Genomic DNA, 18,132 nt, shown 5'->3' on the forward strand with positions numbered 1-18,132 from the left:
GAACAAAACACCAGGCATAAGGCCAAGCCTTCCACCCTTTACCAAGTATATAGATGCATTAATTAAATAAGAGATATTGTGATATCCCAAAATATCCATGTTCCAACATGGAACCAACTTCATCTTCACCTGCAACTATCAATGCTATAAGAGGGGCTGAGCAAAAGCGGTAACATAGCCAAACAACGGTTTGGTAGGAAAGGATGGTTAGAGGCTTGACATGGCAACATGGGATGCATGATATAGCAAGTGGTAGGTGGCGCAGCATAGCAATAGAACGGACAACTAGCAGCAAAGATAGAAGTGATTTCGAGGGTATGGTCATCTTGCCTGAAATCCCTCTTGGAAGAAGAACGAGTCCATGAAGAAGACAAACGGACGTAGTCGAACGAATCCTCACAACTCCGGAACGAAACCGAAGCTAACGAGAGAAGCAACCCGGAAAGAAACAAAAAACATAGTAAACAACCACCACATACTCATGGCATGATGCAAAAACAAGTATGATGCATGTCCGGTTTAATGAGGCATGGCATGGCAAAATGCAGCAAACAACACTACAAATTAAGTGGAGCTCAATATGCAACGAGTTGCATGTTGACGAAACACCACATCAATTATTTAGTTCTCTCTCGGTTATGTACCCAACAATATTAAATGTTATTAAACATGGCAAAAGGGTGAAGCATAAGTAAACTAACTATTTAAGCAAGTTAAATGAGGCCGGAAACAATAAACAACAATTCTGGAAAATCCTCATGTCCATATTTTAGATTTGGTGCTGTTCTGCCTATTACATAATTTTAGAGTTTTTAAACAGTAAAACAAAGTGCACCATGTTAAACTAGGCATTTTTCTACCCCATTTACATATAAAGTTTATTAAATTCCGAGTTACGGTTAATTAGTTATGAAATAAATCATTTTAACATGGCATTTATGCAAAATTAAACAAACAGCAAGTTAAACTTTTTTAACATGGATGAAAGTAGCATATTATGAAACTAGATGAAATTCTAAGCATTTTACATATATAAATCATTTTAATCCGATGCACGGTTGTGGAGTTATTATATGCATGAACATGAGGGACTTTTCTGCAAAACGGTAATTCTCTGGATAATTGGCAAAATTCGCAGGACCAGGAAAAAACATATCAGGCCGAATTAGAGCTACAGCCCGGAACAGGACATGGGCGCTGGGGTTTTCTCACCATGGGCCATGGCCCAGTTGGAAGCAGAGGGAGGCCATCTTGGGGCGTTGGGCCTCGCGCGACGGAGGGGAGCAGCTGGACCTGGGCGCGGTCAACGGGGCGACCGGCTGCGCGTCCAGACGATCGAAGCAGAGGGCGGGTCCTCCTTGTTCGTCCTTGAGACAGAGAGACAGCGATTGAGAGAGAGGAAAACAGAGGAGGAGCGGAGGACGGAGAGAAGGGGTCGGTGACCTGCGGGGTCCGGCGGCGCGGGAAGCAGCGGGTCGGCGAGCAGGCTTCGGAGATGGCCGGATCGGGCCAGTTCGCGTCGGGGAGGCGAGGAGGCAGGGTCGGCTCGTGGCTGGGTCAACGGGGACGAGCGGGCGAAGCAGAGCAGCACGACAGAGGCCAGTAGGCGCGGCGGCGCGATGCAGAGCAGCGCACGAGCTCCGACGAGCGGGCAAGGCGGAGGGAGAAGGGCGGCTCAGGCCGGTCGGCGCTCCATGCGGATCCTGGCAGAGAAGGCAAACGCATGGAGAGGGAGAAGGATTAGAGAGAGAGCACGGGAGAGAAAATAAAAGGAAAGGAGGAGGAGAAAAACGAGACGACGACCTGACGGGTGCACCGACGAGGCGAGGAGGAGCATGACACAGGGGCTCGGGTGCTGCTGCTCATCGCCGGCGGGGAGGCACGGCTGGCTGCGCGAGATGGAGGCGCACGGGAGGAGGTGAGGTGCGGCCAGCGGGCTGCGGCATGGAGCGAGGGCGTCGGGGAGGCAGGAGGCCTCGGGTGGAGTGGATCGAAGAAAGGGGCTCGGGCAGGAGAAGCCCTGGTTGGCTCGGGCGATGGACAGCGCGGTGGAGGCCGTGGGTTGGGCGGTGGCGGAAATCGAGGGAGTTGGTCGGGGGGGAAATCTGGTTGGGAATGGATCGGGAAGGGATCCCGAGGGAAACAGGAGAGAGGTGGTAGGCTGGCGGCGGCGGGGAGGGACAAACCTCCTAGGTTTTAGGGTTAGGCTAGATTAGGTATGGGGTTGGGTTATATATAGCAAAATGAGTCTAGGTTTGGACCCTCTGATTTGCATCGGATGGTCGAGAAAAATAAGCTACGAGAGTCGAACAAAGAAAACGGTGATGTTTTATAGATGTTTGGTGATGATCCGGACCCATCGGTAGCGAAAGACCGGGTCGGGTTTAGGGAAGTTTCGGACACGCACACGAGGGGTCAATGCACTGTTCAAAGAGATTCTGGTTTGGCAAGAGGGCAAAATGAAGAACAAGCTTGGTCTCGAAACGGTCAACGAAAGCAAGGGGGGACACGACAACTACGAGCGGATGCAAGTTTTAAAAACAATGACGGCAACGAGGTGCCGATGCAATGCGGATGATGTCATGATGAAATGCAACAAACAAATAAATACACACAACGATAACGAAAAAATATGGAAGCCGTCTGGAGCGTCGGTCTCGGGGCATTACAACACTCCACCACTACGAGAGGATCTCGTTCCGAGATCTAGGATGGCACCGGAGAGAAGCAGAAAAGGAAGAGGAGAGGTAAACTAAGTTGCTTCTTTGACAAACGAGTGAAACCACGAACCTTGAGAGATTGAACGAACGAAAAGAGAGAATACAAGGGAGATGAACGAGATTGAAAACACTCCGTTATCAAAGAGGAACAAGTAACATTGTGAGAACCTTGTAGGTTGAAGGACATGAAACAAGAGCTTAACGGATCAAAATTAATATGAAAGCACACGGGTAGAAAAGAGAAACAAGGAACAAGAATGACATAATTTGGACAGCACTCCGATAGAAAATGGAAGGAATTAACATTAACTTGATTGGATGATGCTTGTTGAACTCAACAACACACTGCCTCCGGAACTATAAAAAGAATGGCACCAGTGGTAAGAAGGATTTCAGACAGCACTCTGGTTGAGAAGGGAGGAAAAACTTGTTAAGATGAGAGAACTTGAATGGAGGACACGACACTCCTGTTAATTGGCCAGAAATGAAAAGAAAACATGATCTTGGTATGAAAAGATGATGGTTCGAAGAGAGCAATATCAGAAAGCCTCCGGAATGAATAATGGAGTGAAAAGAACGAAGAAGAAAAACATCTTCTACTAGAAATGAATTTGAGAACATCCTTACGAAGAAGGGTTGAACAGAGTTGTTGGAAAATCAACAACGAAAAGACGCTTGTTGTGGGCTTATGGAAAACATCCAACATTTGAGGTTATAACCAGCCACTAGCGGTATCAATTAATTTGATTGAGAACACCAAAGAGATGAAAAACTTCTTCCACCAAGATGATAAAGAGATAACTTGGATCATTGATAAGCACCACAATTAGCAACATTCCTTCGAGAAGGCTTTAAGTGAAATCTATACCAAGATAACTCCAACAAAGAGATTATTATGGGTTGAAACAGCTCATGGACGAAGAAAATATGATGGGTTTAAATATCTCATTCTTGACAACTTGTGAATCATGAAACATGAAGAAAATTATCAAGAATGACATAACACCACCTCAAAAGATAAGAGAGAAAGAATTGCACTTCGGAATGCAAGATGAAGAATGCTTGAACTCCTTAAACAAAACATGTGTTGAACACCATGTTTATTTTGGAGTAAACTTGACGGATCATAACTTCGAGAGAAATCTTGAAAAACAATTGAAGAATGAAAAGAATCCTTGATGAGCCACCATGTTGATCCTCCATGAAGAACTCCGATAATAAAAGAATGGTCAAACGAAAGGGAAAGTTGAAAAGAACTCCGGGAGAAGCCTTGCAATGATTAGATGAAGCTTTAAAATGATATAATTGAAATAACTTGGAGCTCCGGAAAGAAAAATGAACAAATGAGATCAAGAATTTTGATGAATCTCCGGAATAAGGAATTAATCACTTGGATGAAACAAGAATAAGAATTACATTATGCTTAGCCTTCACCAATTTAGATTGATGACAAGCAACGGATTTGGCATACTACTTATTCTCGTAGAAAGGATTAAGATAGATATTGCGCAAACTTGGGAAGGTCTTCAACGAACCGTCGGTAGGATTTGAACGACGAATGAGTTGATACGATGACGAAGGAAGAGAAATCTTGAACAAACCACCGTAAGAATTGAAAATGAAAGTAGCAAAGGCACAATTCACCGGGAAGAATTGGAAAACGAAAGAAGATACTTGAGGGGATTTAGATACATGAGAACAAAGAGATCACGAGCTGACTAGAGGATACTTGAACGATGCACCGGGATAATATGGAGATGAACGAAGAGACATCAATTTAGAATAATTGGAGAACGAAGCTGAAAACTTAGAATGAAGAAATCTTCTGAAATGATGGCCTTTGGATGATCAAGAAATGAAAACAACTCTGAAATGCTCCGGATGGGTAAGAAAAGAATTGCGCGATTGGAAACAATTTGAGAGGATGACAACAAGTTAGAACCATGAATCTTCAAGAGAACGGACCAAGATTCAAGAGAAATTCTTCTTCGTTCTTCAAATGTTGAGAATGATGACGAGAAACACCACCATGAATTTTTAGGCACTCCGGAATGAAAATTAGAAAGGTTGAACCAACGATGAAAAGAATTTGAAAGATCTTGGAGAAAGACATATGACTGATGATAACCCATTCTTACGTCAAACTTTGAAAAGAATTTGAGAATAACTCCGGAAAGAATTAGAAGAGTTAGGTAAGATCCTGGGAAAAGACCTGTGGGTTAGGGCCCACTCAAGAGAAACACCGTTGAACAATTTAAAAGAGAGATTGCGCTAGTTGAATTAAATGAGTTGAAGAGATAACAACCTCGAAATAGCTTGAACGGATTAGGAATGAAAACACGAATCTCCTGAGATATCTTCAACACTCCGGAACAAAAGACTAGCGAGCGGTGAAAGATTAAGAGATACACCGTCATACGAAAGCACTTGAAACGGGGAAGGGGATAAGATCAACACCTGCAACTTGAATTGAATCCACCGAAAAAGAATACGAGAATGAAGAATGATACACTTGAAGCTTCGTTAGTATCTTCCTGAGAATCACCGGATAAGAACATTGACGGAAAAAAAATGGAGAGACTTCCCATCTATAAGATGGATACTTGATTAAGAAATCTGAGTCCTTGAAGAAAAAGGGTGGGAGGGCGGGGAAACAAAGGCAACTTGGGTCGGACGAAACGAACACCGTTGAGAAAAAACTGAGGGATGATCTTGCGAATGTTGAAATGATCGGATCCACTTGAAGAGAAGCACGCCGATTGGAAAGAATTGAAAAGACAACCTTGAAGATCAAGAAGGATTAGCATCCACATAGAAATATGAGAACACCGCTTAGAATAAGGTATGGAATCAACACTTGGCATTGAAGCAACTCGCATACCACAAACCAAAACAAAACAAAGGATTGGCTTGCAGAATAAGCCGGAACAAATACATATGATAGAGATTTACCCAATCCCATATCCTGCATCTGTCGGAAAGATATTCTAAGAGCTACTTGAATTCCCACTTATAAACTCCCGAAACTTTCTGGTTATGCAATCAGGTGTTGGGGATACAGGGGACACAAAATATATCACCCAAACTAACAATACCTAGATCCAACTGTATCCATCCTTCAACACATAACCAAGAAACTTCGGAAATCATTTACCTCAACCTTTGAAAAGCATCCGTTATACGAGTTATGGCAATACTCCCGAACTCCCGCCCCAGTACTGGGTGGCGTCGAGGTGATCTCACCAACAACTGCATAAAAGAGATTTTCGATGTCGGCAAAACTCAGGTATTTCAGAACTGCAACGATAAAATTGTGACGACAACACCTCGGAGCTCAACTCCCCGGGACACTGCCACAACCCCTAAATGTCAGGAGGCACCAAGAACAATGTTCTCATCACAAAACCATCGGAACGATTCCAAGATACCTGCGTGATCCTAAAAAAAATTTAGTGAAATTTGAGGAGAGAAAAGTCAAAACTTCTACGTCAGGGGACCTCACCAGAGCGACGAAGGGACTGAGGAGTAAAAAGAATCCTACTCTCCGATATATATAATCCTTAAGACTCAAAACATTTTGTTCTAGACTCAACAACGTCAGCGATTCGATCAAGCAGGGGGCTCCCAAGTCGGGGATGGCTCTGATTACCAACTTATAACACCCACGATACGGCTATATCTCCCACGTGTCGAGGCACGACTTAGAGGCATAACCGCATTGTGGTTTTGTCGCAAGAAGGGTCATCTTCACACAATCCCATGTAATGAACAAGAACGGGATAAAGAGTTGGCTTACAATCGCCACTTCACACAATACATAAATAAATCATACATCAATCGGAGTACACACATAGGTCCGACTACGGAACCAAAATAAAAGAAGACAACCCCAAATGCTAGATCCCCGATCGTCCCCAACTGGGCACCACTACTGATCAACAGAAAACGAAACACAGTAATGGCCAAGGTCTTCATCGAACTCCCACTTGAGCTCAGTTGCATCACCTGCACTGGTATCGTCGACACCTGCAACTGTTTTGGAAGTATTTGTGAGTCACGAGGACTCAGCAATCTCACACCCGTGAGATCAAGACTATTTAAGCTTATGGGTAGGAAAGGGTAGTGAGGTGGAGCTGCAGCAAGCACTAGCATGTATGGTGGCTAACATACGCAAATAAGAGCGAGAAGAGGAGCAATGGAACGGTCGTCAACTAGTAATGATCAAGAAGTGATCCTGAACTCCTACTTACGTCAAACATAACCCAAAAGCCGTGTTCTCTTCCCGGACTCCGCCGAAAAGAGACCATCACGGCTACACACGCGGTTGATGCGTTTTAATTAAGTCGAGTGTCAAGTTCTCTACAACCGGATATTAACAAATTCCCATCTGCCACATAACCGCGGGCACGGCTCTCGAAAGTTTATACCCTGCAGGGGTGTCCCAACTTAGCCCATTATAAGCTCTCACGGTCAACGAAGGATATTCCTTCTCCCAGGAAGACCCGATCAGTCTCGGAATCCCGGTTTACAAGACATTTCGACAATGGTAAAACAAGACCAGCAAAGCCGCCCGATGTGCCGACAAATCCTGATAGGAGCTGCACATATCTCGTTCTCAGGGCACACCGGATGAGCCAGACATCGGGTTGGCATAGACCCTGGTTGCCCAGGGGGCGCCGGACATCGCTCGGTTTGGACCAGCACTCGAAGGAGCACTGGCCCGGGGGTAAAATAAAGATGACCCTTGAGTCTGCAGAACCCAAGGAAAAAAGGCTTAGGTGGCAAATGTTAAAACCAAGGTTGGGCCTTGCTGGAGGAGTTTTATTCAAAGCGGACTGTCAAGGGGGTCCCATAAATCACCCAACCGCGTAAGGAACACAAAATCAAGGAACATAACACCGGTATGACGGAAACTAGGGCGGCAAGAGTGGAACAAAACACCAGGCATAAGGCCGAGCCATCCACCCTTTACCAAGTATATAGATGCATTAATTAAATAAGAGATATTGTGATATCCCAAAATATCCATGTTCCAACATGGAACCAACTTCATCTTCACCTGCAACTATCAACGCTATAAGAGGGGCTGAGCAAAAGCGGTAACATAGCCAAACAACGGTTTGGTAGGAAAGGATGGTTAGAGGCTTGACATGGCAACATGGGAGGCATGATATAGCAAGTGGTAGGTGGCGCAGCATAGCAATAGAACGGACAACTAGCAGCAAAGATAGAAGTGATTTCGAGGGTATGGTCATCTTGCTTGAAATCCCGCTAGGAAGAAGAACGAGTCCATGAAGAAGACAAACGGACGTAGTCGAACGAATCCTCACAACTCCGGAACGAAACCGAAACAAACAACATAGTAAACAACCACCACATACTCATGGCATGATGCAAAAACAAGTATGATGCATGTCCGGTTTAATGAGGCATGGCATGGCAAAATGCAACAAACAACACTACAAATTAAGTGGAGCTCCATATGCAACGAGTTGCATGTTGATGAAACACCACACCAATTATTTAGTTCTCTCTCGGTTATGTACCCAACAATATTAAATGTTATTAAACATGGCAAAAGGGTGAAGCATAAGTAAACTAACTATTTAAGCAAGTTAAATGAGGCCGGAAACAATAAACAACAATTCCGGAAAATCCTCATGTCCATATTTTAGATTTGGTACTGTTCTGCCTATTACATAATTTTAGAGTTTTTAAACAGTAAAACAAAGTGCACCATGTTAAACTAGGCATTTTTCTACCCCATTTACATATAAAGTTTATTAAATTCCGAGTTACGGTTAATTAGTTATGAAATAAATCATTTTAACATGGCATTTATGCAAAATTAAACAAACAGCAAGTTAAACTTTTTTAACATGGATGAAAGTAGCATATTATGAAACTAGATGAAATTCTAAGCATTTTACATATATAAATCATTTTAATCCGATGCACGATTGTGGAGTTATTATATGCATGAACATGAGGGACTTTTCTGCAAAACGGTAATTCTCTGGATAATTGGCAAAATTCGCAGGACCAGGAAAAAACATATCGGGCCGAATTAGAGCTACAGGCTGGAACAGGACATGGGCGCTGGGGTTTTCTCACCATGGGCCATGGCCCAGTTGGAAGCAGAGGGAGGCCATCTTGGGGCGCTGGGCCTCGCACGACGGAGGGGAGCAGCTGGACCTGGGCGCGGTCAACGGGGCGACCGGCTGCGCGTCCAGACGATCGAAGCAGAGGGCGGGTCCTCCTTGTTCGTCCTTGAGACAGAGAGACAGCGATTGAGAGAGAGGAAAACAGAGGAGGAGCGGAGGACGGAGAGAAGGGGTCGGTGACCTGCGGGGTCCGGCGGCGCGGGAAGCAGCGGGTAGGCGAGCAGGCTTCGGAGATGGCCGGATCGGGCCAGTTCGCGTCGGGGAGGCGAGGAGGCAGGGTCGGCTCGTGGCTGGGTCAACGGGGACGAGCGGGCGAAGCAGAGCAGCACGACAGGGGCCAGTAGGCGCGGCGGCGCGATGCAGAGCAGTGCACGAGCTCCGGCGAGCGGGCAAGGCGGAGGGAGAAGGGCGGCTCAGGCCGGTCGGCGCTCCATGCGGATCCTGGCAGAGAAGGCAAACGCATGGAGAGGGAGAAGGATTAGAGAGAGAGCACGGGAGAGAAAATAAAAGGAAGGGAGGAGGAGAAAAATGAGACGACGACCAGACGGCGTGCACCGACGAGGCGAGGAGGAGCATGACACAGGGGCTCGGGTGCTGCTGCTCATCGCCGGCGGGGAGGCACGGCTGGCTGTGCGAGAAGGAGGCGCACGGGAGGAGGTGAGGTGCGGCCAGCGGGCTGCGGCGTGGAGCGAGGGCGTCGGGGAGGCAGGAGGCCTCGGGTGGAGTGGATCCGAAGACAGGGGCTCGGGCAGGAGAAGCCCTGGTTGGCTCGGGCGATGGACAGCGTAGTGGAGGCCGTGGGTTGGGCGGTGGCGGAAATCGAGGGAGTTGGTCGGGAGGGAAATCTGGTTGGGAATGGATCGGGAAGGGATCCCGAGTGAAACAGGAGAGAGGTGGTAGGCTGGCGGCGGCGGGGAGGGACAAACCTCCTAGGTTTTAGGGTTAGGCTAGATTAGGTATGGGGTTGGGTTATATATAGAAAAATGAGTCTAGGTTTGGACCCTCTGATTTGCATCGAACGGTCGAGAAAAATAAGCTAGGAGAGTCCAATAAAGCAAACGGTGATGTTTTATAGATGTTTGGTGATGATCCGGACCCATCGGTAGCGAAAGACCGGGTCGGGTTTAGGGAAGTTTCGGACACGCACACGAGGGTTCGATGCACTGTGCAAAGAGACTCTGGTTTGGCAAGAGGGAAAAATGAAGAACAAGCTTGGTCTCGAAACGGTCAACGAAAGCAAGGGGGACACGGCAACTACGAGCGGATGCAAGTTTTAAAAACAATGACGGCAACGAGGTGCCGATGCAAGGCGGATGATGCCATGATGAAATGCAACAAACAAATAAATACACATAACGATAACGGAAAAAATATGGAAGCCGTCTGGAGCGTCGGTCTCGGGGCGTTACAGTGATGCCTATGTACATGATCATACCTAGATATTCTCATAACTATGCTCAATTCTATCAATTGCTCGACAGTAATTTGTTCACCCACCGTAATACTTATGCTATCTTGAGAGAAGCCACTAGTGAAACCTATGGCCCCCGGGTCTATTTTCCATCATATTAATCTTCCAACACTTAGATGTTTCTATTGCCGTTTATTTTACATTGCATCTTTATTTCTCTTTATCATAAAAATACCAAAAATATTATCTTATCATATCTATCAGATCTCACTCTCGTAAGTGACCGTGAAGAGATTGACAACCCCTTTATCGCGTTGGTTGCGAGGTTCTTATTTGTTTGTGTAGGTGCGTGGGACTCGAGCGCAGTCTCCTACTGGATTGATACCTTGGTTCTCAAAAACTGAGGGAAATACTTACGCTACTTTACTGCATCACCCTTTCCTCTTCAAGGGAAAACCAACGCAGTGCTCAAGAGGTAGCAGCTATCAAACGTCACAACGTAACTGGTTGATTATAAAGATGCTCTACAGGTGTCTCCGATGGTGTTTGTTGAGTTGGCATAGATCGAGATTAGGATTTGTCACTCGGATTGTCGGAAAGTTATCTCTGGGCCCTCTCGGTAATGCACATCACAATAAGCCTTGCAAGCAATGTGACTAATGAGTTAGTTGCGGGATGATGCATTACGGAACGAGTAAAGAGACTTGCCGGTAACGAGATTGAACTAGGTATGATGATACCGACGACCGAATCTCGGGCAAGTAACATACCGATGACAAAGGGAACAACGTATGTTGTCATGCGGTTTGACCGATAAAGATCTTCGTAGAATATGTAGGAACCAATATGAGCATCCAGGTTCCGCTATTGGTTATTGGTCGGAAGTGAGTCTCGGTCATGTCTACATAGTTCTCGAACCCGTAGGGTCCGCACGCTTAAAGTTCGATGACGATCGGTATTATAAGTTTATGTGTTTTGATGTACCGAAGGTAGTCCGAACTCCCGGATGTGATCACGGACATGACGAGGAGTCTCGAAATGGTCAAGCCATGAAGATTGATATATTAGAAGGTTATGTTTGGACACCGGAATGGTTTCGGATGAGTTCGGGCATTTACCGGAGTACCGGGGGGTTACCGGAACCCCCCGGGGAGTTAATGGGCCTTGATGGGCCATGCGGAAGAGAGGAGGAGGCGGCCAAGTGGTGGGGCGCCCCCCCCCCCCAAGCCCAATCCAAATTGGGGAGGGGGGCCGGCCCCCCTTTCCTTCCTCTCCCTCTTCCCTTCCTTTCCCCTCCTAGTTGGACTAGGAAAGGGGGGAAACCTGCTCCTAGTAGTAGGAATCCCCCCTTGGGGAGCGCCATAGGAAGTCGGCCCTCCCCCTCCTCCACTCCTTTATATATGGGGGAGGGGGGCACCCCATAGACACAGAAGTTGATTCTTAGCCGTGTGCGGTGCCCCCCTCCACATATTTCCACCTCGGTCATATTGTCGTAGTGCTTAGGCGAAGCCCTGCGTTGGTAACTTCATCATCACCGTGAACATGCCGTCGTGCTAACGAAACTCTTCCTCGACCTCAGCTGGATCTAGAAGTTCGAGGGACGTCACCGAGCTGAACGTGTGCAGATCGCGGAGGTGCCGTGCATTCGGTACTTGATCGGTTGGATCACGAAGACGTTCGACTACATCAACCGCGTTACTTAACGCTTCCGCTTTCGGTCTACTAGGATACGTGGACACACTCTCCCCACTTGTTGCTATGCTCTTCTAGATAGATCTTGCGTGATCGTAATTTTTTTTTTGAAATACTACGTTCCCCAACACATCAGCCATATGGTGGCGAAGGGGAGATGAAGCGGTGATACAGCCGATGTTGACCCTTGGTGGTTGCAGTCCAAATCTTGCCTCTAATGACGCTCGCCGCAGCCGGTGAGAGAATGGAGAGAGGGAAGAGTGAGAGGTGAGAAAGGGGCGAGGGGATTTATGGCGTCACTTTGAGAAAACAGCGTGACAGCTCCTGCTTGCACACGTGCAACCGTCTGCAGCAACATGTGGTACCTTGCATCGCTCAGCCTTGACTAGCTGAAAATAGCAGATTCAAGCGTTCCTCCAGAGTCAAGCCCAACGATGCTTTAAGTTTTATGCGGGCCAGGATTTGGATGCAGGTCAAACAATCCAAACTGCATCCACACGGACTAGCTGAGGTAAATGCAGGCAACCAACAGGCCATTTGTGCGACTGTGCCTGGGATTGAGACTGTGTGCATCGACTTCGCCTGTGCCTAGGACATGTGCGGTGGCCATGTGCAAATGACAAGCTTGACAAAAGAAAAATACAAATGAAAAGGCAAAGGTAGCAGTTTAGAATGAGAAACACGGTCGGGCGATGAACACACCAATGCATTTCAGTTATAAACAAGCCAACACGCATACCTGTGCTTAATAATAAACTGCACAGTATGAACACCAGCACTAGTAGCCAACAACGGTAGCTAAAGATCAGAGGCAGAAGTAGCAAGCAAGAGCGGACACGGTACAATCACTGGGATCCCTGCTAACACCAAGCAGCCACAGATAATGCGAACCAAGCGACCTGAATCGATTTGAACGATTTCCTTTGCTCTCTCACTGAAGGACAAGGCAACCTTCCGACATGTGTGAAGAGGCTCGTGGGACGGAGGATGACGACGCATAAGGAGACTCACTGGATTCCTCTTCCTCGTCAGATTCAGTGAGGCCGGTGGCCTCGAAGATACATGCCTTCACCTCCTCAAATCGCTCCTCCGACAGAGACACCTCAGCGAGAAGCCTCCAGGCCGATGCTTCTGAAGCCTCCTTGAAGTCCGTCCTCCGTTTCAGAACAATGTGGCCACTGATCTCCCATACTGCGGGGTTCACCTGCGTGTCTAGCAGATCCTGGCTCACTTCACCGAGAGCCTGCTTCTCGGCATAGCACTGCGCATTTGTAACAGGAAAGATTAGAAAACATCAGGGAGGTACAAATGGGGGCAGCAGCCAACATCATTATGCAATTCATGTGGCAGTGGTCTAATTTAACAATGAAGACTAAATATATGGTGTTTCACAAAACTTTAAGCTACAGAAATTATTTCATGTTTGCAGAAAATCTACCTTGAGAATATATTTCTTGATGGATTAGTAATGTTATCATATTTGCAGAAAGAAGCTTTTGACTCTACTGCGGAAATTACCTGAGGAAAAACGAAGATCCTTCTACCGGAATCAGAGATGAGGACGTTGAAAGGAACATTGTTCTCCTGGAGCCAAATGCAAGCGTTGGTAACCACATCAGCCAAATCCTTCAGTGTGTTCCCTCTCTCAAACACCAAACCTCTCACAGGGAAATTTGTCAGTTTTGACACCTTCACTCCACTATTCAGCGCACACTTGGCAAGGGGGATCTTCTTGGTAGGCGCCTTCTCAACAGGAAAAGGTACTGACAGGTAGTATGCCTGTACAAAAAACAAAGTTTTAGTGTGATCACCACAATTATCAACTATGTTTACAGCACAGAAGCTAGGCCTTTGTGTAATGATTTAGGTACCTGGAAATGGAGATGATTGATGGTGGCAAAGGCACCCAAGCTGTTGTAACCAAGCCTGAAGTATGGACTTGCAGCCTCAGCTGCCATGTGTAGTGCAAGCAGGAAGCTTTCAGGATCAATTTGCTGAGGCAGGCGGTCAAGGACACGCGGAATGAGAAGCACATGACCGTACTCAATAGGGCTCACCTGCAATCGTTAGAAGTACCAGTGTTAACATCAAGATTTATATTCTGGAATAAAGGTAAGTTTTGGCTGAAAGATGTGTACATTGATTGCAACAACGCTGGGAGCATGGTCACCCTCAGTGCTTGGGGCATTTTCAAGGAAATAGCTGTTGTCGCCACCACCGTTCTCAAAGCGAAAGAGAACCTCCTCCTGGCCAACCTTGGTGAAGTTGAACTTGGCAGAATCGAATGGCTGGAGCACACGGTCAACACGGAACTCGGTCGGGCGCTTCTTGAGGTGTCGGCCTTCGTTAAGCTGTGCAACAAACCCAAGCTCGCCAGGAATCACCTTGGTCTCGCAGGCTGTTACATCATATCTGAATAGGCCTCGGGCCACCCTGTCCTCCCACTAATAAGAGAGAGCAAAGTCGAAATATAAGAGTTCAATAAAATAAAGAAGTAACGGCCAACCTAAAATAACAAGATAATCGCTATGAGATGTTCTGATGGTCCATTTGAAGACAAATTTTCTAGAACTGTGTCCATGTCAATGTTATCTTTCGAGGAACAGAGTAAACAAAAGTATTATATTCCAAACTCAGCCCTACAAAGCTTACTTTTTGCAATAATCAACTCCTATCGCAAAGAAGAAACAATTAGAAACATCCATACTGGATTACAGCTTTATCAAAGGTAAAGCCAACGCAATATCATTGAGAAAACGCCAAGCATTTGCCACTAAATTATGATGTTTCTCATCTATTTTCCCGCAACCTCAAGTTGACATACAGATTGAGTTTGAGGAATCACCTCACCCTAGGATTGGTATTATTGTCGGATCTCACGTTTCTGGTGGCTGATACCTTATGCTTAAGAGTTACGAGGGATGAGGTCTCATTCTTATTCCTCAAAGGAAACATCCCATAAAGTTCTGAAATCTAGATCTATTTGTAATAAAAAGCAAACATTACATGCTTTTATTCTGTCTGTATAGCACATTGAAATGCACCAAATTGAGCTATTTAACCTCCTCTGCCATATTAAGCATTTTAACTACCCAAGGATATCTTAGCATGTTTACAAAATCTTGTAGAAGAATACAGAACAGTATATTTATCGTATTTTGGTCCAAGCGTAACAGCTCTAAGCCAGTAAGCAATAACAAACTCATGTGATCTTCTCAGGAAACAAAATGCACCAAAACACTATCCAGTACTGGTTTTACCAGCAGAACAGCTAAGTGTACGAATTCTTACAACATGACCTTCCTTTCTAACGAATTAAGTATGCAAACTTTTCTAGTATTTTCAATTTTTTTTAAGAAAACTGCAGGGGAGAGAGCCCTACAGTATAGACAGGAACTTAAATTCATGTCTGTGAGTACTTGAACCTAGGTGGTGGGTTGTGCATCCACTCTCCTAACAAAATGAGCTAGGAGCCAGGTTCACTTGATTGCTAGTATTTTCTTACCTGTGCGAGGAGGAGAGAATTGAGGAAGAACTCGGTAGGGAGCTCATCATCCTGAGCAGGCTTCTTTGGGTCGGCCTTGAAAGCATAGAGGGGAAGCTTGGAAGCTACAAGTGTTTATGGAAAAAGAATGGCTAATTAGTAAAGGATGCTTAAATCTGCAACTCTGTGACAACAGAATAAAAGTTTCAGAACTTTGTTTCAGTTGTCTAATTAAAAAAAACTTTGATTAGATTAATGGGACAACGAGAAATTCATACTACTAAACTAAACATAGCTAGATATAGCAGAAGAAGCGGAAATCCAACTCGGTGCCCAAGCTCATCGCTCATCTGCTCCCGCTCAGAAAACAAATCAAAATAAATACTAGAAAAATTAAAAAAAAAATCCAAATTCCTTTTGGTTGGTAGAAAATTTGATACGTGAGGTCCGCTCTAAATTTCAATTCATTTGGACAATGTCTTTATTGCCGAGAGCTGCTCAGATGTCCAAATGAATTGAAATTTGGTGCGGACCTGACGCATCAAATTATCTACCACCCAAAAAAATGGATTTTGTATTTTTTTAGCATTTGTTTTGATTTTTTTTCTAAGAGGGGGTGCAGATGAGCCTGGGAGCAGAAACTCTGCATCCAAGAAGAAGCCCATATTCTAATTCAGTGTAATCAGTACTCCCTCTGTAAACTAATATAAGAGTGTTTAGATAGTAATCTAAACACTCTTATATATCTAAACACTCTTATATTTATGGAGGGAGTAGTATTCTAGGGTATAATCGAAGGAAATAGAAAACTTTTGCCCCAAAGGAAACAAAATAAACCTAAAAAATAGACGAATTCGAGGATAAAATGAGCTGAGCTGCACCTCCCAATATGAAAACTAGATGAAAATTGGGCATGACAGGGCATAATACGCACCAGGCAAGCAGCAATCCCCGAGGCAGTTCCTGCCGCAGCCCCCGCCTCCTTCTTCCTGGTAGTTGGACAGCACCGTCGGAACCCTCTTAATCGTCAGCTTCATCTCCATCTCCTCCTTACTGCTCTTAGAACCTCCTCTGCTGTATCTACCGTGTACCGGATTGTTGTTAACGACGACTTAGCGTGGGTTAGCACTTAGCAGTCAGCGCCGCCGCGCAATCAGAGAAGGAGGCGACCGCCGCCGGCGAGGAAGAGGAGGTCGGAGGGGCTGCCCCCGGCCGAGGGGAGTGCTCCGCGTCCTCCGTGCGGCTCCACCTGCGCAGCGGGGGCGCCGCGCGCGGGGTCCGCGGAAGCAGCCGTGATGCCCGGAGAGACAACCCGGAGGGCGGGAGGGGGGAAGGGCCGAGCGTCCCGGAAGGCTACGGAGGGCTCCAAGGGAAGGAAGTGAAACTTTCCGGCCCGGCTGCCCGCGTCCCTTCGGGGACGACGGCGGACGGCGTGGACGGCGAGGTGGCTGGTTTGTGGCCGGGCTGCGTCGGCGTGGCAGCGGAGGCGAGGGAGGGGGCGGCCTTAAATAGAGGGGGCGGGATTGGGGCAGAGCAGCGGGGGGGAGGAAGAGGAAGGTTTGTGCGGTGGACGCCGCGGCTGTGTGGCGCTGCTTTCGCCGCCCGCGATCGCGCGGCTGTTTTGCTGCCTGGATCGTCCACCGCTCGCCCTCCCACGGAACACAAGCTCCGCTGCTTGCTGACTAGGACCTATGGGGTCCGTCCCGGATGTATGCGTTGGAAACCGACGCGTAGTAGTACTCACAATTCGTATATGTCTATTCTTCTACTTTCTCTATTTTTATATATACATAAGATCTATAATAAATAACGTAGATAACACCCACACGTGTGGCATATTAGGGATCCACCCACACGCCATGTGTGGCATAATCAGAAGGCAGCCCACATGCGGCTTGTGTGGACGAACATTAGAACTGCCCACACGTGTGGGCGCAGCTACTTCGTGCCACACGTCCAACAAGTACTACTCACCCCCACTCCGCGCGTATGGCACGAAGCAAATATGCTCACCTGTCCTGGCGCAACTACGTTAGTTACCCGCGGGAGTTACCCCAGGGATGACAACTTTAGTTATCCGGGATGACAAATGTAGTTGTAAAAGCATGACAACTCTCTCTGTGTTGATTAACTATAGTTGTCATGTCTAATTTATGGTAGTTGCCGTGTGTAAGCATAGTTGCCGTGTGTGATTAACTACTTGCCACATGTGGTCAAACAATAGTTGCCATGTGTGTTAGGTAGTTGCCATGCATGGTCCAACCATAGTTGTCGTGTATGGTTATTCATAGTCGTCATGTGTGTTTGCCTGTTGCCACGTACGTGCAACTGCAGTTGCCATCTACCAACGAATCATAGTTGTCATGTGTGAGTTGCCACATACGCGCAACTGCAGGTGCCATCTATCACCGTTCGAGCGTCGTGTGGGAGAAGAGCAGTTCACCCACACGCGCGTGGACTGGGTGGTGACTGCGTGGGCGGGAACTGGTTCGCCCACACGGCGCAGCTGGCAACCGCGTGTTGCGGGTCGTGTGGGCAAGCACTCTAACGCCCACACAACATGCTATGCCTACATGGCACTGAAAATCCAACAGATCCCTTCAAGATTCGTGCAAAACATAATAGATGGAGATCAAAGCATGTGGGCGAAGTGCAGATATG

The 18,132-nt window shown here is 46.6% G+C and overlaps 1 protein-coding gene across 1 annotated transcript; it reads right to left on the reverse strand.

The window, feature by feature from the left end:
* Positions 1-12,675: 12,675 nt before the first annotated feature.
* On the reverse strand, positions 12,676-17,101 carry LOC109741548 (GDP-L-galactose phosphorylase 2). Its single transcript, XM_020300632.4, has 6 exons — positions 16,406-17,101; positions 15,493-15,596; positions 14,126-14,431; positions 13,859-14,044; positions 13,506-13,766; positions 12,676-13,248 (listed from the first exon to the last, which is right to left on the reverse strand). Exons 1-6 carry the CDS (start codon positions 16,512-16,514, stop codon positions 12,919-12,921), a joined length of 1,296 nt encoding a protein of 431 aa, XP_020156221.1. The 5' UTR covers positions 16,515-17,101; the 3' UTR covers positions 12,676-12,918.
* Between the last annotated feature and the right edge of the window lie 1,031 nt (positions 17,102-18,132).

The sequence above is a fragment of the Aegilops tauschii genome, chromosome 4, assembly GCF_002575655.3.
Source record: "Aegilops tauschii subsp. strangulata cultivar AL8/78 chromosome 4, Aet v6.0, whole genome shotgun sequence".
In the NCBI taxonomy this organism is placed as follows: Eukaryota; Viridiplantae; Streptophyta; class Magnoliopsida; order Poales; family Poaceae; genus Aegilops; species Aegilops tauschii.